Source organism: Schistocerca nitens, chromosome 6, assembly GCF_023898315.1.
Source record: "Schistocerca nitens isolate TAMUIC-IGC-003100 chromosome 6, iqSchNite1.1, whole genome shotgun sequence".
In the NCBI taxonomy this organism is placed as follows: domain Eukaryota; kingdom Metazoa; phylum Arthropoda; class Insecta; order Orthoptera; family Acrididae; genus Schistocerca; species Schistocerca nitens.
The window spans coordinates 433,514,306-433,541,608 of NC_064619.1; the positions used below are offsets into that span (position 1 = coordinate 433,514,306).

Sequence of the window (27,303 nt, forward strand, 5' to 3'; positions counted from 1 at the left end):
TTCCCTACAGAAAACGCTAATTAAAAATCATATTTTACTAACGTCGGTACCGGTACGTTTGGGAGTAAATGTATCGTCGAATATTTTTACGATTTGTTGCAAATGGTCAATAAAAATTTACAACGTTGCCATTAAAATACTTCAGTCAATTTCGTAGTCAAGTTGTCAGTTATAGAACCTTGCTCACGATTTTTTGTATTTTATCGAAGCGATTGTATTTTTTAGTTGGTGAATATATGCTGGCAAACTTATTTGGTGAAATTGATAAATGAATTTGTTTCTTTTTATAGCCAATGTTCGAATATAAAATTATACTCTCGAATGTGTATGCGGATCGATCTCTTTTTTTCTGTCTATATGTAGTGGACGACGCTATCCTTACAGGTGCTGCACCCTTTAGGCCGAAACAGAGAGTTATTACTGGCACTCGTCAGACCACGTTGACATGGGCGGCACCTGCTCGAACTAATGCGTACTAGATGTGCTTGCGGGAACCACGTTTGACACACTTGGGGTTCGATGTCGGTGGAAAGTAAGACAAGGAATTGTTCGTGGATGAAGTAATAGTTAATCTGCAAGCCAAGAGCAAGACTATACTGAGTAACTGTTAAGCTGTTTACTGCTATCTGTCTGTGTCGTGCCGTATAGATCTGCGCGGCATATAGAAAAAGCAAGCAATGTTTGTACGTTGTAATGTTGGCTACCATGTAGAAGTTTCTGTATATAACCACCTGTTCAAAGTAAACGCGCTCATAAAATTTTCGAAATGAAGTCCTTCGTACCGTACCCAGAAGACAGCGATTTTCCTATCGAAAATCTCCCATATGGCGTGTTCTCCACCAAGAAAGATGTAAGTAGATGATACATTTCTATGTTTTGCATTCGAGGAATGTTATGTAAAGCAACCTTTGAGCCTGTATACACAAGCTTATTCCCTTACGGATTAAACGCGTACTTCCGAGACTGCCTTCAGGCTGTGTGAGCAAAGTTTTAATGCTACTCAATTTTATTCAGGGAAAAATCCCAATTTCTTGATGATACATGCATTTTCCTTCTTAGAAGAACCTTAAGTACCTTCGGACCACGCGGTTTGAGGTGCAATGTCACGGACTGCGCGGCACCTCCCGCCGGAGGTTCGAATTCTCCCTCAGGCAAGGGTGGGTGTGTTGTTCTTGGCAGAAGTTAGTTAAGTAGTGTGTAAGTCTAAGGACCGATGACCTCAGCCGGTTGGTCCCTTAGGAATTCACACATATTTTTAAATATAACGGGAGAACGTTTGCGCAACGTAAAATAGTCTTCATCTCTCTTTAGAACTGAGCAACGGACTGTATCGATCAGAATTTTTTTAGTGTAATTTGTAAATGGTATAGCCTTCGTGCTTTAATAATTCCTGTACACTATACCAAATGAATAGTTAAATAGCGACCTGCTATATTTTGTTGGCGTACCGGTAACTAAAATAATAAAATATTACATCGCGAGGATGGAGAATCGATACGTAATGAAAGGCCGGTGAAATTTCTACAATGTTGGCTCATGTTTCATACATCAAAGATGGTATCATTGTCTCAGTTTTATGGACGAGTGACTATAATGAGAAAACGGCGTTCCGGTCATCTGCATCCACCGCATCCTTAAAAAAATAGTGGTTAATCTGCTACCAAACTTTTATTTGATATTCACATTCGTTGGCTTCGCCAATTCACAACCAAATCACCACATTTCAGGCTAACATAGCCCTCGAGCAACGCTACTGTTCAGTCTGTCGCCACAACCAAATCGACCGATTTGAGCCAAACGCAAGTTGTGTGCCTTCACTTTAGCGACTCACGTTTTATGGTCACTAAAAATATGTGGTTTTGGGCGTGTATTTGTACATTTATTGCAGTAAGATATTTTCTAAACGAGAAAAGAGTAGTCTGAAAGGGGTTTTCGGAGGAGATAAGTCGTACAATGGATTATTCCATCGAAAATTCGAATCTCAAAATTAAATACGCTAATTTCTAATTAACGTATTCAATTATGAGGTGCTAATTTTCGTGTGCTGGTTCCATAATAAATGCCAGTTTTGTAGTAAAGACTGGGGGCACCATGGGCGTCCGCAGACATTTACCAAGGATGGGAGGGAAATGGGAGCAAGGCTCTAAAATTTGTATTTTTTTTATGTGTTATAAGTTTCAAGACTTGTTTTGCCACGAGAACTGGATTTCGTAGATGACACAAACTCACTATATCGAAGACAATGGATGATTATCCATGATGTGTGAGAATGAACTCACACGAGATACCAGAGATGCATGGGGGTGGGCAGTGTCCCGCCCCCCTCCCCCCTTTTCCTCCTTGCGGACGCCTGTGGGAGGAACGCTTACATTTTATAGCAATAAAGAATCTTTGTAGTTAAATGACAACAGTTGTTCGTTGCATGGCGCATAATTAAAATATAAAATGACACTCTCGAAGTTGAGGAGGAAACGTTTTCCACTACTTTAAGTTGTGTATCTCCCACATTTTTTCTGCTGTCAGTTGAATGTAGGAACAGCATGTTTTAGGAAAGAGTGAGGTGCCGCACTTGTTAGTGGACTCGCATTCACGACGACGACGACGACGCTTCTGATCCCCGCAGGTCTTGCTATTTAGTTTCTTCATGATTTATCAAATTCGCTTGTCAGGTTGGTCAAGGTACCTTACACCTGTGCGTCTTGCGCCCGTGCTTGCCCGTATATGCAAGTAGAGGCACACGTGTAGTTGCATGCCTCTTTGTCAACACGTGAGGACGAGTGATCCCATTCGCGTTGGGCGCCGGTCCGAGACGTCCGCGGCTGCTTGAGGGCGGAGTAATCGCTTTTCCGATTTTCTCACTGCAGAAATACTTGAATGTATACAACACTATGCCAGATCGTTTTTTGAACTAATTTTTTCATCAAAAGCTTTACTTTCCTCGTGAGAAAAGAACCGGCTGCTTTTTATTTCGCATGATTTTTTTAGTTGCGTAATGTTTCTCAATCAGTTTTTGAAGAAAATAACTAGTTCAAAAGTATGACTTTTTCGCGTGTGGTATTGTGGGATCTTTGCGTCTTAATAAACCATTTTCGTTTCCATAATCCGTCATATTATGAAATGAATCTTGTTTTGGAAAAAGTGTGATGGCGTGTAGCTTACCGTTCGCTATGCTTTAGGCCATACATTACTGCAAGTGAAATGTAGCTAAAAGCACAAAAAGTTCTGTCTCAAGTAAATGCTAGTTACTGAATAGCGTCAATGCCGCGAACGCTAGCCGACGCAGTTCCCGTTGTCATGAACACTGCAGAATTGAAAAACGAATTACCAGCGAACTGTACAGGCCTAAAATCGGACCGTCGTGTGGTTTTAATCGTCTGTGTTCACAAAACTCCAAATATATACGAATTTTTCCCTTGGCGACCACTGCTTACACTGGACAGTCATCTGCTATGGTCTTACAGTAGTCCCCATGCTGCATCACAAAAGGCACTCGAATAATTATTGTTCATATTTTACACTAAAACTGAATACACATTTGGTATATGAAGCTAGAATAAGAGACTAAATTAATGTAAGACAAAATTTTGCTGTGGGTTGGCTAAAATATCCTATTTAATTGCTTTCTAAACGGAGATTAAAAACGGCAGATGCAAAAAAAATGTTTGAAGTATTTAATAAACAAGATGTTCCTGTTTGTCGTTTTAGTTTTCGTATTTTTTGGAGACTGCAGTACCACAAATTGTAAATAATTACCTAATCTCCACTTTTAAGGAACTGTGCACAGTTCTTAGCAATAATATTTCCTTTAGGAAATCCATATGATGAGACCAAGGCTAAATGTAACTCCGTTTCAAAGCGCTTTCCCTCGGATCACTTTAAGTCACCTAGCTAATTTTTTTAAATTCTGCTCTCTGTTTCTAAGGTGTTTGTATTTTGATTTTCCTATTTTAACAGAAAGGATAATGGGCGGGGTGGGGTCAGCTTAGCACCAAACAATGCAGGCCGGGTAAACGCATTACGATGTGTTCTGTTGTATCCTCGTGCTGTTCAAACCAGTTTAAATTGTGGGAAGTGCTTGTCTTTGTTTTCAATCTCTGTTTTTTGCCCCTCATTGACTGGGTGATTCACGCGGGCAAAAGAATTGTCACACTTCGACAGCTAACATACCAGTTTGTAGGTACAGAGGCTCAGCCACCAGTTGTTCTCCGCCAGCCAGACTGAGCCATCTTACAGAGAAACGTCATTGTTTTACTGGAAGCACAGGTTCGAAGCACAGAAGAAATAGGAGGTTATGGACTCACCTCTTGAGTACTGACCAATATTTAGGAACATTTTTTATTTACACGAATAACTAAAAAACTATTTTGAGAAAGATTATTTGTCGTACATAATGACAGTAGTACACCTCAGTATATCTGCTGCAGAACATTCAAGAAAAATTTTAGATAGTACAGATTTTTTTAGAGGTGTAAGGGCAGAGGAAAAATTGTAAATGACGATAAGGTCAGATCAATTAGTGCACAATCATTGTTCTGAAAGAAAGCTCTGCACAGAATTCACTTTGTTCCCATTAATTATAGAGAAGCACGTGCTTTACAAATGTGCATTTATAGAAGGGCGTTTGTTGTTGCACTCCTGAGACTCCTCAGCAAGAACAAGTGTCGTCATCTTTGGTGACGTCTTGGTGTGCTTCCATCAAAGCTGATTTGTCCTAGAGGGCCTAAAATTCTTTGTCAAGGTTTTTTTCTTTTTTCGGAACGATACGGTACTTGGCAATGGTGATGGCTCATCGATTGGAGCTAATATCGACCTTTCAGAATGATCTCTTTCTTGTGACACAGACAGACTGAAAAGCGAAACTTATTCAGATAATTCCGTTTTTCTCATTGTTTCTGCTTCCACTGACAAGGAACTTTGCACAGCTCTTAGAATTAAAATGTCGTTTAAGAAAACCGAGGCAAAGTGGAATTGCGGTATGAAGGACTTTTCCCTGGATCACCAAATCTGACTCTGCCAGCTTTTTTAAAAATTCATCTGTGGAACTTTCTCTGAGATGTTTCCATTTCGATATCACCGTTTTAACTGAGATAATAATTATAGGAGGTAAGAAGACGTGGCTTTTTAATTCCCTATTGCTACAAAACTATAAAAATGCTGAAACTAAGAAATGCCTATTTTATAAACAAATCTGAGAATAAAACTTTGCTTGTATCACTACAGCACTTACAATTTTTTTTCCCACCGATTGTGAAATTGAAGGAACTTCTTTCTGTAACGAAAAATAACTTGCGCTGTAACACCTGATAAAAACAGGCGGAATACGTCTGATACGTTTGGTGGAGTAAGTGAAGCATGTCTCAACCGGTTCGCGCCGGAAATTTTAAATATTCTGAATGTCGCCAGCGGGTCACGACCCGGCCGGCAATGTGAACGCTGCTCAGAACCACCAGGGCCGTTTCTACTGCCTAGGGCGGCAAAATTTTGGGAGCGAAGGGCGGAAAAAATTAATTTCAAATCAAAGGGCGAAAAAATTGAGCAAATGAGAAATAATTAAAACACCGAACTGTTTCCAAAAGCATACAGAACAGTTACTTATACGAGGGTGATCCCAAAAGTAAGGTCTCCTGTTCTTCTATAAGTACATAGACCTCTTTATTTCTACAGTGGTTTACATCAGTTTACAGCTTGAACATGTAGCTATTTTTCGACATAATCACCATTTCTGTCGATGCATTTTTGTAGACGCTGTGGCAGTTTTTGTATGTCCGTGTCATACCAGCTCGCCACCATGCTGTTCAGAAAGTTATGAACTACTTCTTTCACCTCGTCGTCGGAGCTGAATCGCTGGGACCACAATTAACGAACAGGTGCTGTGAGACTCTTAAAAAACTCAAACGGGCAATTCATAACCGGAGAAGAGGAATGTTGAGCAAGGGCGTACACATTCTCCATGACAACGCTCGCCCGCACATCGCGCGGCAAACCGGTGCTCTCCTGCAACAGTTTCAGTGGAACATATCACCCACCCACCCTATAGTCCTGATTTGGCGCCCAGTGACTATCACCTGTTCCCTAGGTTAAAAGAACATTTGGCCGGAAAGCGATTCAGCTCCGACGACGAGGTGAAAGAAGAGGTTCATATCATTCTGAACAGCATGGCGGCGAGCTGGTCTGACATGGGCATACAAAAACAACAGCGTCTGCAAAAATGCATCGACAGAAATGGTGATTATGGGCGAAAGCGAAAAATAGCTAAACGTTCAAGCCGTAAACTGATATAAACCATTGTAGAAATAAAGAGGTCTATGTACTTATAAAAAAAAATAGGAGACCTTACTTTTGGGATTACCCTCGTACGATATTGCAGTGGGTGTGTTATTCTGATGACGATGCCCTGCGGCGACCACAGCCGTTGCGAAACATATCAGATAAATTCGCAATTGCGAATAATTACTACCATCAGCTGTAGAATGGAATGACGACAATGAAAATTTGTGCTGGACCGGGACTCGGGGCAGGATTTCCTGCTTATAGTAGACGCATGGTTGACGACATTGGAAGTTTGGGACGGCCGTGAGTCGTGCACGGACAGCCAAACGGTAAGGCGAACGCTCGCGATAAGCGGGAAATCAGGGTTAGTCCGGGTCCGGCACAAATTTTCATTGTTGTCATTCCATTCTGCAGCTGATGGTAGTCGTTATTCGCAATTGCGAATTAATCTGATGAGTTACTTAATAAGTCTTTACTTAGTTTGACGAAAATAAATACAATGCATCTACCCACCTCAAAACTACAGCAGCCACTACTGACTACGAAACGGTAACAAGACAAAGAGCTACTTCCTTTAGACAACCACAAAATCCATCCCTCACAGGTATCTGAACCTGGACCCATCTCGGACGAATGATCAGAAGCCAGTCGCTTAGACTACAGCAGCTAAAAAAAGTTGTAGGACTCTCAATAGAAAATGCAATAGTGTTTTGAAGTCTCTCTCTTGGTTACAAGTCTAGCAATACGTTATTGGTTTTGAGAGAAGTCTTCCACTTCGTAAGGGGTGTGTTACAGCGACAAAAGATTCACTGCTACAAAGTGTGGCCACCAGTCTTATAAAACCACATTACGGGATTTGTCCGTCAGCCTCAGACCCATACCAGGTTCCATTAATGTATGTGGGATGTGCTTATCGCACATTCTATCTTAAACGTGTGGCCCCTAAACAAATTACGCAGAAAAGTACTATAAGAGGAAAACGTCACATGCAGGGATTACAGGCATTTTCCAAATGATTTGTCACATTTTCTGTCCTAGAAAAGGACGATAAAAAGATTTAGTAATATCCTGTCTACAGCCTTCTCGTCTCTCAGAAGCGACAGACCCTGAACTTGGCCGACCCACAGATCACAGATAGGTGATTCCGCCCCATTTGTCAGTTTGCTTTGAATGACTTTCCCGTGGTTTCTTGGAGCCAGTGAGATGGCTCTTCCTTTGGCACTAGCGGGAGAGTGATGGATGTTGCTGTCAGTTTGTATTCCAGACCTGACTTCCGCAAGAGTCACAGCCCGTGGTCCTGTGATGATAGCAGCGACTGAGACGCACAGTATTTCTCCAAAAATATGGCGATGATTGTGCGCCGCGCAGGATTAGCCGCGCGGTCTGAGGCGCTGCAGTCACGGACTGTGCGGCTGGTCCCGGCGGAGGTTCGAGTCCTCCCTCGGGCATGGGTGTGTGTGTTTGTCCTTAGGATAATTTAGGTTAAGTAGTGTGTAAGCTTAGGGACTGATGACCTTAGCAGTTAAGTCCCATAAGATTTCACACACATATGAACATATGATGATTGTGCAGTTATTAGGTACGTGTATCCTTTTTCCCCCAACAGTCATTGTTCCTGTGTTGTTCGTAATTTGAATCACGCTGGTGGTAGGTTAATTGATCTTTGGAGAATAAGTTTATTGACAGACGGTGTTCTCAGAATGAGATTTTCACTCTGCAGCGGAGTGTGCGCTGATATGAAACTTCCTGGCCAGACCAAGACTCGAACTCGGGACCTTTGCCTTTTGCGGGCAAATGCTCTACCAACTGAGCTACCCAAGCACGACTCACGCCCCGTCCTCACAGCTATAATTCCGCAGTACCTCGTCTCCTACCTACCAAACTTCGCAGCAGCTCTCCTGCATACCTTGCTGAACTAGCACTCCTGCAAGAAAGGATATTGCGGAGACATGCATGCAAGGTATGCAGGAGAGCTTCTGCGAAGTTTGGAAGGTAGGAGACGAGGTACTGGCGGAATTAAAGCTGTGAGGACGGGGCGTGAGTCGGGCTTGGGTAGCTCAGATGGTTACGGACGATACACGCGGTTACACTGGATACAGACGTCCGATCCACATGGTACACCAGTCAACGGTAAGCAGATCACCCGATCACGCCTTCACAAGATAAATATGGCGGAATCGCCTCTATGAGTAGATTGTGGAATGCCAGACACGGATAAACACCGTCTCACATGTGGCGCTTCAGAAGACGTGTGGCGCTTGGTGCGACAGATTCTGTCGTATTTTCTACGAATGACTCCGCACACATTACACCACGGTTTCTACTATTTCCAGATCAACAGTATTTCCCGCGCACCAAAACCAACGCAGTGACTTGGATCCGTGGGCATGCGGTACATTACTTATTTCACGATGGACCTAAAGATGTACTCGACTTTTGGAACTACCTACAAGAACGTCATTGCTAGATCGTACGGAACCCAAAATACGGACAGTATTTCTCTAATTACTTAGGGAGTGACCTACGCGACCCTCCACGCAGCTAGATCATCAACAGGTAGGAGAAGACACCCACTGACTGAGCTGACAAGACTACGTCCGATTCTGGGTGGAATATACGGTGGGGGGGGGGGGGGGGTGTTAGTTACATCATCCCTGCCCATGTCTGAAGGATACTAATTTTTAATGCACAGATACATTTTTGTAGGAGTAATTTTCTAAACATTGCAGTGTGCTGGCTGTCCAGCGTGCGCCTTTGGAATTCTGTGGACCAGTCGAAATTACATTAATAGCAATGACTGTACTCGGATTTTCCCTTGGTTTATATACGAAACAGCAATCTCGCATGTACCAATAATAGTGCAGGGTTTATTTTGTTTATACATTTTAATTACACATTTTCATCCAACCTGGGAGTGCTACCCAGCTGAAAATGGACTCACGCAGGTTTTAAAATGATTTTGGTTGGGGAGGGATATGGGTGAGTTTGTTCCTGATTGGTGTAGAGAGAAAGGTGGAGGGAAAGGGAGTGCCTGGCGCTAAGACTGCTTGCAACGTTTATCTGCAAAGACGTCGGTGTATTACGACAGGTTTGCTACAGGAGGATGTCCCCTCCCTGAATGACTGAGTGCTGTTTGTGCCAGCTGCTAGGTCGCGGATGATTTACACACACATTGTGCAAATTTATCTACCACGTCTAGGGAGGTGGACTGGCCAGTGTTGGGTAGCCGTATGGAAATCTCTCTTTCGCGGCCATGGATTCGGAGACATTCGCAGCCGCTCGATGTTTTCTACACTTTACCAGCGTCTCACTTGACTCATTCGACCTGCGAATGCTAGGAAGAGTTCGACGTAATCTAGGCGTGTATTTGGCTCGGTTTTTGATATTTCCACCAACGTGTTGGCTTCTGCTTTCCGTTATTACCGGTGGCTGGAGATCCCTCGGCCAGAAGTGATTTTGGATTTTTTTGGGGGAAGTGACCAAACAGCGAGATCATCGGTCTCGTCGGATTAGGGAAGGACGGGGAAGGAAGTCGGCCGTGCCCTTTCAAAGGAACCATCCTGGCATTTGCCTGGAGCGATTTAGGGAAATCACGGAAAACCTAAATCAGGATGGCCGGACGCGGGATTGAACCGTCGTCCTCCCGAATGCGAGTCCGGTGTGCTAACCACTGCGCCATCTCGCTCGGTCCTAGAAGTGATATAGCAACAGTATCAGCTACCAAGCTGGAGGTGATTATACCTATTTGAATGCAGTTTCTCAGCCATTGCTGGGTAGTGTGTCCGCGATCATACCCCACGCGCCAGCATTCACATGTATATGTTATAGAGGAAGTGGAAGTTTCAGGGAAAGTGTATCATCACCGGTGATAGTGGACCTTCACTGGCCCATTTAGTGAAAGTGGATTATTGATTCCAGTTCAAACAATACACACTGACTAGGGATAGTGCACTATCACTAGTGAATGTATACCTTCACTGCCAAGAGGTAAGGAATGTGAACCATCGCTGTAATAACAAAACAGTCGTACTTCGAAAGTTGCATTTATCACCTGTAGTTTGAAAACATAGCCATATTAGGTAAAATTCATTTATTGCAGCAAGGGCGTGCAGCATGGCACTTTAAGTTTCACAACACATTTTTGTTTTTCCAAAAGCATCTCAGAGTCTGACATTTTTGCTGGCAGTTGCATTTGAAGAATCCCTGGCCGCTTCCCATCGACTGAGATGTCGCAACTGTCCTCAGGACAACAGTTTTCTCTGCTAGAACTTTCTCCTCTGAGATTATTCTTAGAGGGAAAGTACTGAACTGGGACCTGAAACAAAATGTAATTGTAACTGCAGTGGCATATCGTATGAGATTAACTTGACCTCTGGAATTTATCTCCTTGAACAGCATTTGCTTCACTAGTATTCCTTTTTGCTTCTGTGAACAAGGTTCACACAAACTAAGATAAATTTGGACATCTCTGTATTTTATATTGCAGTAGTTTGACTTAAAGCATTTCGTCATTCGGTCGCGTCCACCGTGGCCAGTCATTATGTGAGCATCATGCAGAATATCATACAATTCATCATAAACATAGTATTTAATCTTACCTTCTTCAGATACAGGTTGTATTAATTTGGTTGCTCCATTCACTTCTGGCACTTCATCTCTCTTCAAAAACTTGTAGTTGTTGCCGTCTCTCTTTCGTCGAGATTTTAATGATTTAGCCTTGCTGTTAAGTGATTTGTACTTTGCTCTGTCCATGAAGACAGAATTATAACTGAGATTTCTCCGTTCCACTCTGATTTTCGTAAAACTTCACTGATTCAACCATAACTGCACTACCGTGAACCGTAACTGCACTGCTGTATAACGTAACAATAAAGAGCTGACGACAATTAACAATCATGCTGATGCGTGGTAGCATTGTTGGTTGCACCGTTAATAATTTGGGAGCAGCAATGATACACCTTCACCAGCGTATAATATGCTACTTTACACTTTCCTCAGCCGAATACAGTGATGGTTCACCTTCACTAGTGGATGTGTTTTTTTCAGTTTCTGGTAAGCTATCACTGATCGTTTTAGTAATGGTGTACATCCGCTAGGGAAGGTTTACCTTCCCCAATCTTCCACTTCCACTGTATATATACACCCACATGTCGGAGTCAGAGGGGTGGCCTATACTGCAGTCGACATGCTTTTCGCTGAGGTGGTTGTAGATACTGCCCACCTCTCTAGAGGTGTATTTTGTAGTGCTTTACAACATATACCATAAGTATCTTTCATTGGAAGCATCAGAATTTTACTATAATATCACACAATCTAGTAATGTAACGGTGGTTTGGTAGGGGTTTATCCGTCGTGGTGTGGTATTTCTTACGCATACAATATCTTTGTTTAGAAATCGGTAGTGCTCATAGAATTTGCTATGACGTAATTTCTACCAATGCGTTCGGTTTTAACACTGTGACATCACACACGCTAGTAATGGAGTGACAGCTTCGGAATGCTACAAAAATGGGGATCACGATGTCGATACCAGGTGACGTTACGAAGCGACGTCGCGATGCGATGTCGTGACGTTACGTCATGACGCCACGCGATTTTGACGTTGATACACAACTCACGTAACTGGGTAAAATGTGTAAAATTGTGGAATATATGGAAAAATGAGATTTATCATATATGTCTGGATGTGGTGTATGCTGGTGCCCCTAATGACCAAATATTAATTTGTTATAAAAAAAATAGAGCTCAAGTGATGTAATTTGGTACTAGCAAATAGACTAAGCCTACAACCCATCCCTATGGTGTACTCTCTGTTATAAAAGATGAAGTTGGGGAGATGTGCTTCATAGCAGTGCCTTATTTGGGAAATGACTGCATTGTAATTGTCTCCGAGCATCATGATGTCGGGGGGGGGGGGAGGTGAATCTTGTCTAATTGATTGGGCAAAATGAGTAAAATTGTGGAAAACTCGGTGGAAATAAGAAAATGGTTCAAAATACATAAAATTTGGGAAAATACGAAAATGAGAATAGTTACATGTCTGCCTGGGCATGGTCTCTGCTGGTACCTCGATGATGTGATATTAAGTTGATATTAACATATCGAACTCAAGTGATGTGACTTAACGTAATTTGTCATTAACAAATAGACACAGCCTGATTCTCTCCCTATGCTGCTTAGCTGCGGAGAGAATGCCTCCCACTCAAATATCCCAGTTACAAAAGATGAAGGTGTGGAGGGGTGGTTCATCCTCATTGGCCCTGAGGGGACTGGAGGGAAAAAGGGGGTTATCGCCATTTTTATTTCAAATGACACAATTGCCTGGGTGATTCCCCTGGGTGACCTAGATCAGCTACCGGCAGTTCCTTAGGGGAGACGGAGTGCGGACACCGAAGAGCCCAAGAGGGTAACCGGGCACCGATGAGTAATATGTCACCAGATGTGATAAGATCGTTTCTGAGCCAGAACCGGCCCTTGGTAACGACTGTCACGTAATCGAACAATACTTCGTCTTTCCATCTTTTTATGTGCAGTGCATTACATTAGTTTGCGTTTGATCCTCAACCGTTAATCCCTGTGCCAAGCTTCAATCACGTACAGGTCTTCCTGAATTTTCCTACAATTTTCTGGTCTTGTGATTTTCCTATTTACAACAGCACCTTCCGCGAGCAACCTCACGGAGCTGCCCATGTTATCTACTACATCATTAATACATATCACTAGCAATTGTTCCATTTTCTTATTTCCCCGATTACCTTCAAAGTCTGGACACAAATGTGTCTTAAAAGACAAGAGAATGTTAATTGGAAGACCAGCGTATCTGTGATCCAGTAGTTTTTGACGCGACCAGTAGAAGAAGAACGTACCTTTTGCTGTGCTGCACACCGTGATTTGCAGATACTGATGCAAATGTAGGTACGAATGTAAACATGTGATAAGCGCGACGGTGATGCAAGCGAAGGTCAAACGAGGCCCGCACTCCTGTTTACAGTCTCCTCAGAAGTTGTGTCTGTCCCTTACCTCTTGCAGGAAAGGTCTGGCGGGTGATATTGTTGTATAAGGCAGAACGCTAGTTTACGAGACGTAGAGGTGAGCCAGACTACGAATACATCTGCATCCCATCCAGCCGGAGAGTGAATTTGTAGTGGTTTCTCTCACTCACTTCTCGTCAAACACTGCTTTGCTTCTTCATCTACATCCTACAAACACGAGGCACAAAATATTTACTTGGAACGAATCTTTCACTCTTCCACTACAGGTAGCGTGCGATGTTATGAAAGTACGTGGCAGATTCTGTCGGCTCGAGATTCGTACTCGGAACCCTGCCTTTCGCGGGCGATGATCTTACCAACCACCAGTACTTCTTTCCTACTTTGCAAACTTCCTACAAGTTCTTCTGCAAATCTTGCGAGACTAGCATTCCTGAAGGAAAGGATACTGCAGAGAAATGGCGTAGCCACAACCTAGGGGGTTGTTTCCAGAACACAACTTTGCAGGAAGTGAAACATTTAAAGCGTTAAAACACGTAGGGCAAAATTTTCACGATTCGCAGGTAGGGCCGTACCATTGATCTTCCACCCCCGACGACGGTCAAACTTGTTAAATTCTCTGCTTCCTATACACAGGGTTTGTCAAGCAAACGCATAGACGTAGCAACAAAGTTTGGAAAATTTAATCTCGCTTTCGAAGCACCTGATACTCGTTGGAATGCCTACCAAAGTAGGCAAAGCATTTCTTACATTGACTTTAGCACTGTGTAAAGAAGAAGAAGAAGAAGAAGAAGAAGAAGAGGAAGAAGGAGGAGGAGGAGGAGGAGGACACTGGTCCAGAGAAAGGCTGAAACTGAGAGCTAAATAAACCCATGAAAATCTGCCGGAGGAAATAAATATTACACTCAGAACCTGGTTACTACATCAAGCTTCTCCGAATGGACAGCCTAACAATTAACAACTTGTTAGAATTACCTCACACTAACATTGAAATAAAGATATAGTTATGCGAAAATCTATTCTCTTCTACGTGGTCCTCTGATGAAAGTTCATTAAAACACCACAAAGTACTAACATATACATCGTCTGTGTAAGAACTGGAGTTTCGATTGTTTTATTTTATTGTTCTCCCTCTTGTAGGTAGTGCGAACAACACTAACATTTCTTCTTAATCTCCTCCTGCGTAAAATACGGCTGGGAAAGGCTTAACACCTCTATCATTTTGTTTATGGCCACTGCTCTTTTGTTTTTATCCTCGTTCGTAGTTTCTACAATTGTGAAAACTCACGATACAGCAAAATAAATCGTAATAAAAACTGTATCTCGCTTAACATCCTCGGTTTGTCAAATCGGCCGTCAGTGAAAATTTCTCTTCAACACGTCAGATAGTCTCTTTATGATAAACACGTCAAACAAAGCCTCACTCTGCAGATAATTGACGTACTAGTGAAGGCTGACAAATTATTTGAGCGTTAACAGCGGGCTCTATGTGGCTTTCTCACAGGGCGTGAGCCACTAGCGTAAAGCGTGCTTTCGTGGAACACGACCCATCTGAACGAAGTGCCTGGGGTTGCCCTCACGTTACAGACAAACGCCGACTTTCGATTGGCCGGCCGGTATGACCGAGCGGTTCTAGACGCTTCAGTCTGGAACCGTGCGAACGCTACGGTCGCAGGTTCGAATCCTGCCTCGGGCATGGATGTGTGTGATGTCCTTGGGTTAGTTAGGTTTAAGTAGTTCTAAGTTCTAGGGGACTGATGACTTGAGATGTTAAGTCCCATAGTGCTCAGAGCCATTTGATTTTTGACTTTCGATTCACCTGTGACTAAATAACTTAAAGCCACTAGCAGTTCTGTTTTTGTATTTTATTGCTTACCTCATACTCGTATCCGATTTTGAAGTCGATGTAAAAAAATGTTCTTTCCAACACTCCTAATGTTGTTGTTGTGGTCTTCAGTCCGAATGCTGCCTTGATGAAGCTCTCTACGCTATTCCGTCTTGTGCCAGCCTCATCATCTCTGTGTAACTACATCCGTTGGAACGTGCCTACTGTAGTCAGACCTTGATTTCCCCCTGCAATTTTTATCCACCGCGTTCCCCTCCATTGCCAAATTGGCAATTCCTTGATAGAACAGGGCAGGTCCTATCAACCGAGCCTTTCTTTTAGTCAAGTTCTTCCCTATTTGATTCATTATCTCTTCTTTAGTTATGCGACCTATCCATCTAGTCTGTAGCATTCTCCTGTAGAACCACATTTCAAAAGCATATTTTCTTTATCTGCCTGAACTGTATATCGTCCATTTTTCACTTCCGAACAACGCTCCAATCCAGACAAATACTTTCAGAAAAATAGTTCCGAACACTTAAATGCACAGACGGAAAAAAAGCGCAGCACCAATAAGTAATAAAGAAATTTCGGGAATACATTTGTCTAGGTAACATATTTTGAGTGGTTAACGTTGCAAAATCACAGGTTAATGTAAGCGCGATATGTTGTTGTTGTTGTGGTATTCAGTCCAGAGACTGGTTTGATGCAGCCATCGCCAACGGTTTTTCTTTTGAGGCCATCGTCAACTGACAGCGGGTTGCGTTGTTTTTGGGGAAGAGACCAAACTGTGAGCCGGCCGGTGTGGCCGAGCGGTTCTAGGCGCTTCAGGCTGAAACCGCGTGACCGCTACGGTCGCAGGTTCGAATCCTGCCACGGGCATGGATGTGTGTGATGTCCTTAGGTTAGGCTTAAGTAGTTCTAAGTTCTAGAGGACTGATGACCTCAGAAATTAAGTCCCATAGTGCTCAGAGCCATTTGAACTGCCGGATGTTTGTAACTTCTTACCACAATATTTCGGCGCAGAGTCTTCTGGCCATCTTCAGGTGACACTGGCGAAAACGCACTGAGCTCTGGTATTTAAGGCCCCGTCGGGCACATGCGTGGTGGGTTCACTTGACGTTGCGCGTTCGCTACTTGAGCGCGTTCGATTCTGCTGCGCCGCGCCCCCTCCGTGGTAAAAACTCGCCGCGTCGATATCAATTTCAATGTCTTCCCGCGGTTCCATTACAGAACTACGCCGGCTACGGAGGACACGAAGTTTTTCAATGATTTACTTCCATGTCGTCTCGATTAGTAAGAGACTCACTGTCAAGACAGTCGTATTTTCACGGATTCATTAATAATAGAACTCCAAAAGTTAGACGTATGGGCCGCAACTCCTCCTAACCGACACACGGCCATCACTGGCACCGTGGTAGAACCACCATTCATCAAAAAATGGAACAGACGTCCACCCTGTCTTTCAATGTGCTCTCGCTTGACATCATTGACATCGCAGATGACGGTGGTTTAGGGTCGATGGAATGCATGCTACAGGGCGGCTGCCTTGCAGCTGTCCTTGAAGTAACCGGATTTGTAACAGCTCGTTGTGTCATTGTGGTACCACCTGCTGCTCAGATTGCTGCGGCAGATGTAGTACGATGCACCAGAGCCATACACCGAACACGACGGTCTTTCTTTTCGTAGTGGCACATGGCCGTCCGGAGCCCGATCTTCTTGCGAAGGTAGATTCTCGTGGTCACTGCTGCCAGCACTCAGGTACAGTGGCTATGTTCTTGCCAAGTTTTTCTGCAATATCGCAGAAGGAATCCAGCTTCTCGTAGCTCTATTACACGACCTCGTCCAAACTGTGAGGTGCTGATAGTGGCGTCTTTGTCGCCTTGAAAAGGTTCTTGTCTAACATCAACTCTTAGCGACTGGCGCGAAGTTTGAATAGGCATCGCCTTTCAGATATAGAAACACGCCTACTAACTTTCATTTATGTTGCACAACTCCTCCTTGGTGCTGCGATTTTTTTTGTCAGTGTATTATTCTATGTAAACTAATGTCTCTTTTTGAGTAACGCTTTTCTTGCTGTTGCCAGTGTGGTTTTCATATCGTCTACTTCGACCACTGTCAGTTATTTTGCTGGTAACTTAGCAAAACTCGTACACTATTTTTAGTGTATTTGATTGGTTGATTTGTGGGAGGGGACCAAACAGCGAGATCATCGGTCCCATAGGATTAGGGAAGGATGGGAAAGGAAATCCTCCGTGCCCTTTCAAAGGAACCATCCTGCCATTTGCGTGAAGCGATGTAGGGAAATCAGTTAAGCGCTGTCGGGCTGGGCTAGCACTTGGATGGTTGACCATCCGGTCTGCCGAACGCTGTTGGCAAGTGGGTCGCGCTCAGCCCTTGTGAGGCAAACTGAGGAACTACTTCATTGAGAAGTAGCGGCTCCGATCTCGTAAACTGACATACGACCAGGAGAGCGGTGTGTTGACCACGTGCCCCTCCATATGCGCATCCAGTGACGCCTGTCGGCTGAAGATGACACAGCAGCCGGTCGGTACCGTTGAGCCATCCAAGGCCTGTTGGGACGGAGTTTAGTTTTATGCAGGGAAATCACCGAAAACCTAAATCAGGATGGCCGGATGCGAGTCTGAACCGTCATCTTCCCGAATGCGAGTCCAGTGTGCCAACCACTGCGCCACGTCACTCGGTTTTAGCGTATTTCCTAACCTAATTCTCCAGCATCGTCTGATTTCATTCGATTCCATTACCTTATTTTGCCTGTGTTAATTTTTTAACCTCTTTTTGGAACAAAATATACTCCGTTCGGCGGACCTTCCACGTCATTTTCCGCCTTTGACAGCACTGCAATGTATCGGCTAACCTCGAAGTTTTTTTTGTCAGGAACTTTAATTCCTTTTCACAATTTCTTCTTGATTTTCTTTTATGCTTACTCAGCACACAGACTGAATAACATCGGTGATGTCGCCCTCTCTTTTCAACTACTTCTTCCCTTTAGTGGCCTGCGGCACTTGTAACTACAGCTAGTTACACGTGGTACAAGTTACATATTGCCTTTTGTTCCACATATTGTATCCCTGATAACATCGGATGTACGAGTGGACTCTAAAAAGCAAGTTACGCGTGTCGTCCCAGGCTAAGACTGCTGAGCAACGAGTGTGTCGCATTGTCAGAAGAGAGTGCATATTCTGGTTTTCCTGCGGAGACAGTACCGCTGCGGCGCGGCTAACAGGTGCACCGCGGTGTGGGAGTGAAACTGAAGTATACTCGAAAGCTGAAGTACGTGGGACAGTATGGATACTAGTGGACAAAACATCTAAACTGGATGCGGATTCACCGTAAAATTCTGGCGGTATGTGGACCAAACGCACTGTCACACTAGCTTTAGTGAAATGGTGTGAACAATTTGACCAAAGCAGCACCGACATGGGTGATGCTGATGAGGAAGGAAGGCTGTCGACATCGGTCACAGACGACAATTTCCAGGCAATTGAGCAATTATATGCAGCAGTCGCAGGTTTATCGACGACGAGGACATTCACACAGCAGTTCTCAAATGACACTGCGACCAAGGAGAGGATATTTATCGCCTGGTAGGACAATCCGACCGTTGTTCACAGAGACTTGATGCTTTGTTGAAAAATGTCATTTATCTGTGTCTCTCTGAAGTGTAGTGTAGCATTCAGTAATAGTTACTTGACCTGTGATAATATGTAACCCTCGAAAATGTACTTACAAGAAGAAATAAAATGTAGACTCTCTGTCATCGTTCGTCGTTATACAGTAGCGATAGGAGAATTCTTTTGAACAAAGGATTGGAGAAGGGCACAGGTCATATCCGTTTTCAAGAAGGGACGACGAACAGATGTGCAGAACTATAGACCTATATCTCTAACTTTTGAATTTTGGAACACGTATTATGTTCGAGTATAATGACTTTTCTGGAGACTAGAAATCTACTCTGTAGGAATCAGCATGGGATTCGAAAAAGACGATCGTGTGAAACCCAGTTCGCGCTATACGTCCACGAGACTCAGAGGGCCATAGACACGGGTTCCCAGGTAGATGCCGTGTTTCTTGACTTCCGCAAGGCGTTCGATACAGTTCCCCACAGTCGTGTAATGAACAAAGTAAGAGCATATGGACTATCAGACCAATTGTGTGATTGGATTGAAGAGTTCCTAGATAACAGAACGCAGCATGTCATTCTCAATGGAGAGAAGTCTTCCGAAGTAAGAGTGATTTCAGGTGTTCAGATGGTTCAAATGGCTCTCAGCACTATGGGACTTAACTGCTGTGGTCATCAGTCCCCTAGAACTTTGAACTACTTAAACCTAACTAACCTAAGGACATCACACACATCCATGCCCGAGGCAGGATTCGAACCTGCGACTGTAGAGGTCGCGCGGTTCCAGACTGTAGCGCCTAGAACCGCTCGGTCACTTCGGCCGGCGATTTCAGATGTGCCGCAGGGGAGTGTCGTAGGACCGTTTCTATTCACAATATACATAAATGACCTTGTGGATAACATCGGAAGTTCACTGAGACTTTTCGCGGATGACGCTGTAGTGTATCGAGAGGTTGTAACAATGGAAAATTGTACTGAAATGCAGGAGGATCTGCAACGAATTGACGCATGGTGCAGGGAATGGCAATTGAATCTCAATGTAGACAAGTGTAATGTGCTGCGAATACATAGAAAGAAAGATCCTTTATCATGTAGCTACAATATAGCAGGTCAGCAACTGGAAGCAGTTAATTCCATAAATTATCTGGGAGTACGCATTAGGAGTGATTTAAAATGGAATGATCATATAAAGTTGATCGTCGGTAAAGCAGATGCCAGACTGAGATGGAAGAATCCTAAGGAAATGCAATCCGAAAACGAAGGAAGTATGTTACAGTACACTTGTTCGCCCACTGCTTGAATATTGCTCACCAGTGTGGGATCCGTACCAGATAGGGTTGATAGAAGAGATAGAGAATATCCAACGGAGAGCAGCGCGCTTCGTTACAGGATCATTTAGTAATCGTGAAAGCGTTACGGAGATGATAGATAAACTCCAGTGGAAGACTCTGCAGAAGAGACGGTCAGTAGCTCGGTACGGGCTTTTGTTGAAGTTTCGAGAACATACCTTCACCGAGGAGTCAAGCAATATATTGCTCCCTCCTACGTATATCTCGCGAAGAGACCATGAGGATAAAATCAGAGAGATTAGAGCCCACACAGAGGCATACCGACAGTCTTTCTTTCCACGAACAATCGAGACTGGACTAGAAGGAAGAACCGATAGAGGTACTCAAAGTACCCTCCGCCTCACACCGTCAGGTAGCTTGCGGAGTATGGATGTAGATGTAGAAACGGCGGCCCTGCAGCTCTGGAGCTCTCGGAGGTCCGATAGGGCGCTGGGCGCTCGTCCAGAGCTGAGCCAGTCCACAAGGACGACCGGTGTCCTGCTGGCCGGCAAGTTGTAAACAAGTCTCTGGGAGCTGTTGGCTGTTGCTACGTAGGGGTCGGCCGGCTTCCTGTCCTGTGGTCGTCGCAGATTCTTCAAATATGTTTGCACCAAACCCTCTCTGTCGGTGACCGTGAAGGTGCAGGCAACAAATAATGTACTTGCGATAACTATGGCTAGTTTACAAAATACGCATGCAGACTGAACCAGAATTCCACCGACAAACTTTGTCCGGTAAACATGGCCTCTAAAGTGCTAATCTTAAGGGCTATGAGCTCTTGCTCATTTCTGCTACTGTGAACATCATTTCTTCTGCTTAACAAGAGCCCATAAGTCTCAAGGTATACATTTTAATCCACACTACATTCTCTCGAAATATGGAAAGCAAAGAGCTTGTAGTGAGAGACAAGTGTTTCATAGTATCGAAGATCAACAAGTTCTCACAGCTCTACATCTGCATAACTAATCTGCAGTTCACACTTAAGTGCCTGGCAGAGGGTTCATAGGACAACATTCGGACTATTTATCGATCGTTCCACTGTCTAATAGCACGTAGGAAAAATCAACGCACGAATCTTTCCGTGCAAGCACTGGTTGATTAACATTAATCTTTATGTAGATGGGCGACAGCAAAATATTTTTGCATTCGTAGGAGAAAGTAGGTGATTGAAATTTCGTGAGGAGATATAGCCGCAACGGAAAACGCCTTTGTTTTAGTGTCTGATACTCCAACTCGCATGTAATGATAGTGACACTCTCCCCCATATTTCTCGATAATTCAAAACGAGCTGCCCTACTTCGAACTTTTTCGATGTCGTCCGTCAATCCTATCTGGTACGGATCCCATATCGCGCAGCAGTACTCCAGAAGAGGATGGACAAGCGTAGGATAGGCAGTCTCTTTAGTAGGCCTGTTGCATCTTCTAACAAGGGAACCTCCCCATCGCACCCCCCTCAGATTTAGTTATAAGTTGGCACAGTGGATAGGCCTTGAAAAACTGAACACAGATCAATCGAGAAAACAGGAAGAAGTTGTATGGAACTATGAAAAAATAAGCAAAATATACAAACCGAGTAGTCCATCTGTAAGATAAGCAATATCAAGGATAGATTGAACTCACGAGCGCCGTGGTCCCGTGGTTAGCGTGAGCAGCTGCAAAACGAGAGGTCCTAGATTCAAGTCCCCCGTCGAGCGAAGATTTTAATTTTTTATTTTCAGACAATTATCAAAGTTCAGGCACTCACACATAATCAACTTCGCTCTCCAAAATTCCAGGACATGTTCAGATTTGCTTGGACATAGGCAGGATTTGACGGTCTACACACGGAAAAATTTGAAACATATGTCTTGACAGAGCACAGGGGAAAGTGAGCGACTGCGAAACTGTTGGATTCATTTGTTGCAGTTTATGTGACAAACTCTTATGTTTTCATCACTTTTTTGGGAGTAATTATCACATCCACAAGAAAACCTAAATCGGGCAACGCAGAAGAATGTTTTTACTCATGCCAAGTGTACAAGTTAGGTGGGACGACAACATATTCCTGTCATGTAACGCACATGCCGTCACCAGTGTCGTATAGAATATATCAGACGTGTTTTCCTGTGGAGGAATCGGTTGACCTATGACCTTGCGATCAAATGTTTTCGGTTCCCATTGGAGAGGCACGTCCTTTCGTCTACTAATCGCACGGTTTTGCGGTGCGGTCGCAAAACACACACTTATCTTATTACAGTGAACAGAGACGTCAATGAACGAATGGACAGATCATAACTTTGCCAAAATAAAGAAAACCTTTTCGCTGGAGGGGAGTCTTGAACCAAGGACCTCTCGTTCCGCAGTTGCTCACGGGACCACGGCGCTCCTGAGCTGAGATTATCCTTGATGTTGCGTATCTTCGCACGGACTACTCAGTTTGTATATTTTGCTTATTTTTTCATAGTTCCACACAACTTCTTCCTGTTTTCTCGATTGATCTGTGTTCAGTTTTTCAAGGCCTATCCACTGTGCCAACTTGTAACTAAATCTGAGGGGGGTGCGATGGGGAGGTTCCCTTGTAAGTGTTTTATCAATAAAACGCAGTCCCTGGTTAGGTTATCCCACAACGTTATCTATGTGATCGTTCCAGTTTAAGTTGTTCGTAATTGTAATCTCTAATTATTTATTTGAATTGGCAGCTTTTAGATTTGTGTGATTTGTCGTGTAACCGAAATTTAACAGATTCCTTTTATTCCTTTTAGTACTCATGTGGATGGCCCCACGCTTTTCTTTATTTAGAGTCAACTGCCACATTTAGCACCATACACATATCTTGTGTAAGTCATTGTGCAATTGCTTGATCTTCTGATGACTTAACTAGACGGTAAACGACAGAATTATATGCAAACAATCTAAGAGGGCTGCTCAGATTGTCTCCTAAATCGTTTATATACTGTAGATTAGGAACAGAAGAAGGCCTGTAACACTTTCTGGCGAACGCCAGATATCACTTATGTTTTACTCGACGACTTTCCTTTAATTAACACTCCCTCTAACCTTTATGACAGGAAATCACGTATCCAGTCGCACAACTGCAACTATAACTCCATATGGTCCCGGCACGCAGTTGTATTAGAAGTCGCTAGGGAGGAACGGTGTCAAAAGCCTCCTAGAAATTTAGAAATATGGAATGAATTTGAGATACCTTGTCGATGGCCTTATTACTTCTTGTGAATAAAGACATAGCTGCATTTCAAAAGGTTGCTGCTTTCTGAATCCATGTTGACTGTTTGTCAATAGTTTTCCTCGATGTAACGTATACTACCACCTCTGAAAGTAGTTTGACTGTGGAGTTCTGGTTCGCCTCGTATCTACACTTATACTCCATAAGCCACGTTCAGATGCGATTACACCTATGCACCTCGCGCCTAGTCGCCAAGCTGCTGTATGTGCGTCACATCGTCATGCGTCTGTATTTTTTTTTTTTATATACGCAAGAAAATGTACGCTTGTAAGTGCACGCCCCTTTCTCGATATGTGGGGATGCGTGATTCCACAAGCTCCTAGAATGCAGCACGAATACTGTTCCAGTGTTCGAGATGCCTGCTTTACTAGCAGGAACTGTCTCTGCAGGTGGTATATTTTGAGATAAAGCCGAAATCGTAGAAAGAAGGCCAAGTACTGGGTTAATTAACACTTTTTGCGTAATGCAAGTATGAGCGGGGTGGAAGAGATTAGATGGCAATAACTGCACTCGTTATTTCTGAGTAATACTTTGTTCTGCTGGGACACTGATACTGACGAAAAATGCGAAATACAGAGATGGTATAACAGTAGTTAAAATGTTAGTTCTGACATCACGGAAGTTTTGCAGGCTCTGCTGAATTTTTTGGAAAACTACAATAAACTAGATTGATGACCACTTAATGTCTCTTTCTCTGGAAAATGAAACACTTATTTCATTCTTAACGTCGACAGTAAACAGTCCAACAACATGTGAAAACGTGTTCTATTTCTGAACGTGCAACAATGTAGAAGTATATGGAAAGGATGCACATATCCGTGTATATACACGTCAGTCATATATCATCGGCGTTAACAATGGGAGCAGCTATTTCAGTTGTAATCAATTTCATTCTTTTATTTGCTCTTGTCGACACAAATGTGTGCGAATCAAAGCGGCTCGTAAAACAACCAGGACGGCTTCGAAACATCAAGGGCCCCAGAATACTCCTCTTCTTCAACGTGTATTTATCGGAAGCACGAAGAACGCTTATTATAAGGGGCGATCAAAAAAGTTACAGTTTAAGGGTATTGCTGCATAGCGCGACTTCGATGCGAGTATATAAGCACCGACATGTGGACGAGTCATTGGTGTTGCATTCGTGTCTTTCCGAAGTTGCGTGCGGTAAATGCGTTAACATGAACTATGGCGACTTTATTATCAAATTCTGTTCTTGGTTGCCGCAGGAACTGCACCGATAGACATCCATCGGAGATAGTGTACGGTGCGGAAGCTGTGGAATCATCTGACAAGAAGTGCTGCCGCTTCATAATAACTCTCGGCAAATGTCGTAACCCAGACCACGATTTTTACAAACATGTGTGTGGCGCATACTACATGCATAAATCTTGTATCTATTTTGTCTACAATGGGTGTAACATTTCTTATTGGATAGTTGTCCGCCCCCGGTAGCTGAATGGTAGCCGGCACGGTAGCTCAGCGTGTTCGGCCAGAGAGCCGGTTGGCCTCTGTAATAAAAAAAACTGAGTGGAAGGATCAACCATCGAACTTGAACAGGATGTCTTGCGACGTCCGCAACGACCAAACAAAACGATCAGTAACGAAAAAAAAAAAAATTAAAAAAAATGGTCAGCGTGACGGATTGTCAAGCACGAGTTTGACACCCGGCTGGGTGAGGGAATTTTCTCCGCCCAGGTAATGGGTATTGTGCTGTCCTTATCATCATCCTATCATCCTCATCGACTGCAGGTCGCCGAAGTGGCGTCAAATTGAAAGACCGGCACCCGCCGAACGGTCTGCCCGACGGTGGGTCCTAGCCATACCAGTAAATAAATAAAATATTGGATATTTAATTTATTCCTTCCATCTCACCACTTACGTACATACACTGAAGCACCAAAGAAACTGGTATAGGCATGCGTATTCAAATATAGAGATATATAAACAGGCAGAATACGGCGCTGCGGTCGGCAACGCCTATATAAGACAAAAAGTGCCTGGCACCGTTGTTAGATCGGTTACTGCTGCTACGATTGCAGGTTATAGAGATTTAAGTGAGTTTGAACGTGGTGTTATAGTCGGTGCATGAGCGATGGGACACGGCATCTCCGAGGTAGTGAAGAAGTGGGGATTTTCCTGTACAATCTTTTCACTAGTGTGCCGTGAATATCAGGAATCCGATAAAACATCAAATCTCCGACATCGTTTCGGCCGGAAAAAGATCCTGCAAGAATGGGACCAACGACGACTGAAGAGAATCGTTCAACGTGACAGAAGTGCACCCTTCCGCAAACTGCTGCAGATTTCAGTGCTGGGCCATCAACAAGTTTCAGCGTGCGAACCATTCAACGAAACATCATCGATATGCCCACTTGTGTACCCTTGATAACTGCACAACACAAAGCCTTACGCCAGCTACCGGACAGGACAGGAGTAGTACTCCCATGGTCGGCCGCGGTGGTCTAGCGGTTCTAGGCGCGCAGTCCGGAACCGCGCGACTGCTACGGTCGCAGGTTCGAATCCTGCCTCGGGCATGGATGTGTGTGATGTCCTTAGGTTAGTTAGGTTTAAGTAGTTCTAAGTTCTAGGGGACTGATGACCACAGTAGTTAAGTCCCATAGTGCTCAGAGCCATTTGAACCATTTTGAAGTACTCCCATGAAGACTTGCTACGTCCCTCTAGCCAACCAACACCCGAGTCTTCCTCTAACCAGAAAGGCTTGAAGAAGTCCACGAAAGGCAAACGGTCTTCTCCTTTGCCAACTCGAAGATCCCCTTTGATGGTGTCGCCAGTGATACCTTAGCCCGGCCAGCCTGTGTCGCTCGTGCGTACCACCAACCGTTTTTCAGCGCTGGACTCCACAGACCGACCGCACAAGCAAGTTGATGCTTCTGTGGACCCCATGGAGCAGGATCCTCCTGCTTCTGTGCCCTGTAGTAGCGGCTCATCACAGGCTGTAGCTCGGCAGCCGCTGAGGTGACACCCCTTCATCTCTTCCTCATCATGACTGTCCTCCAATGGAACGTTCGCGGCCTTAGGTCCCACAAAGAGGATTTATAGCTACTTTTAGCATTGCAGTGTCCCCTTGTACTCTGCCTTCAGGAATCGTAATTGCGCCCTCACAACCACTTTGAGCTCTTGCATTGCTTCCCGGTTCGTTGTGACCTTCCCTTTGAGGTCGGAATTTTGTCTCATGGGAGCGTCATGCTGTTCATACGGGATGACATTCATAGTCAGCCCATCTCGCTGACTACCCATCTTCAAGCTGTTGCAGTTCGCCTTTTCCTTCCCCACCTGACTTTTTCCCTCTATACCATTTATGTCCCTCCATCATTCGATGTCACTAGGGCAGACTTCCTTCAGCTTACTGGGCAGCTACCTCCCCCATTTTTGCTGCTTGGTGACTTAAATGCGCATTACCCCCTCTGGGGTTCTTCCAGGACCTGTCAGAGAGGTGACCTCTTTTCTGACCTTCTTACTCAACTTAACCTCTTCTGCCTTAACACTAGAGCACCCACTTTCCTTCCTGACTCCTCTAACACCTATTCCCACTTGGACCTCTCCTTCTGCACTGCCCAGCTTGCCCATCATCTTGAGCGGTCCCTTCTTTCTGTCACCTACTCGAGTGACCATTTCCCATGTGCTATCAGTTTGCTGACTCGTACCCCATCTGCATGCACACCCAAATGGCAGCTTACTAAGGCTGACTGGCAGCTTTACTGCTCCCTGGCGACCTTCAAAGAACAAGATGTCCCCAGTTGTGATGACCAGATGGAACATCTCACAAACGTTATCCTTACTGCTGCAAAACGTTCCATTCCTGGCACTTCCTCTTTACCACGTCGTGTCCCATTCCCTTGGTGGACTGAGGCATGCAGCGACGCAGTTTATGCACAGAGACGTGCTCTCCGCATTTTTAAGTGTCAGCTTACAATGGAAGACTGCACTCATTATAAACAGATGCTCGCAAAGCGTCGTCGCGTTCTTCGGTATAGCAAAAGAGCTAGTTGGATTTCATTCAGTAG

The 27,303-nt window shown here is 44.1% G+C and overlaps 1 protein-coding gene across 1 annotated transcript in view; it reads left to right on the plus strand.

Annotated features, from left to right (window-relative positions):
• Window positions 1–471: 471 nt before the first annotated feature.
• LOC126262217 (fumarylacetoacetase) overlaps window positions 472–27,303 on the plus strand; it is a 68,252-nt gene continuing 41,420 nt past the window's right edge. The window contains exon 1 of the mRNA XM_049958654.1: window positions 472–850. Coding sequence (XP_049814611.1) covers window positions 767–850 — 84 coding nt within the window. The 5' untranslated portion in view covers window positions 472–766. The remainder of the gene's footprint in view (window positions 851–27,303) is intronic.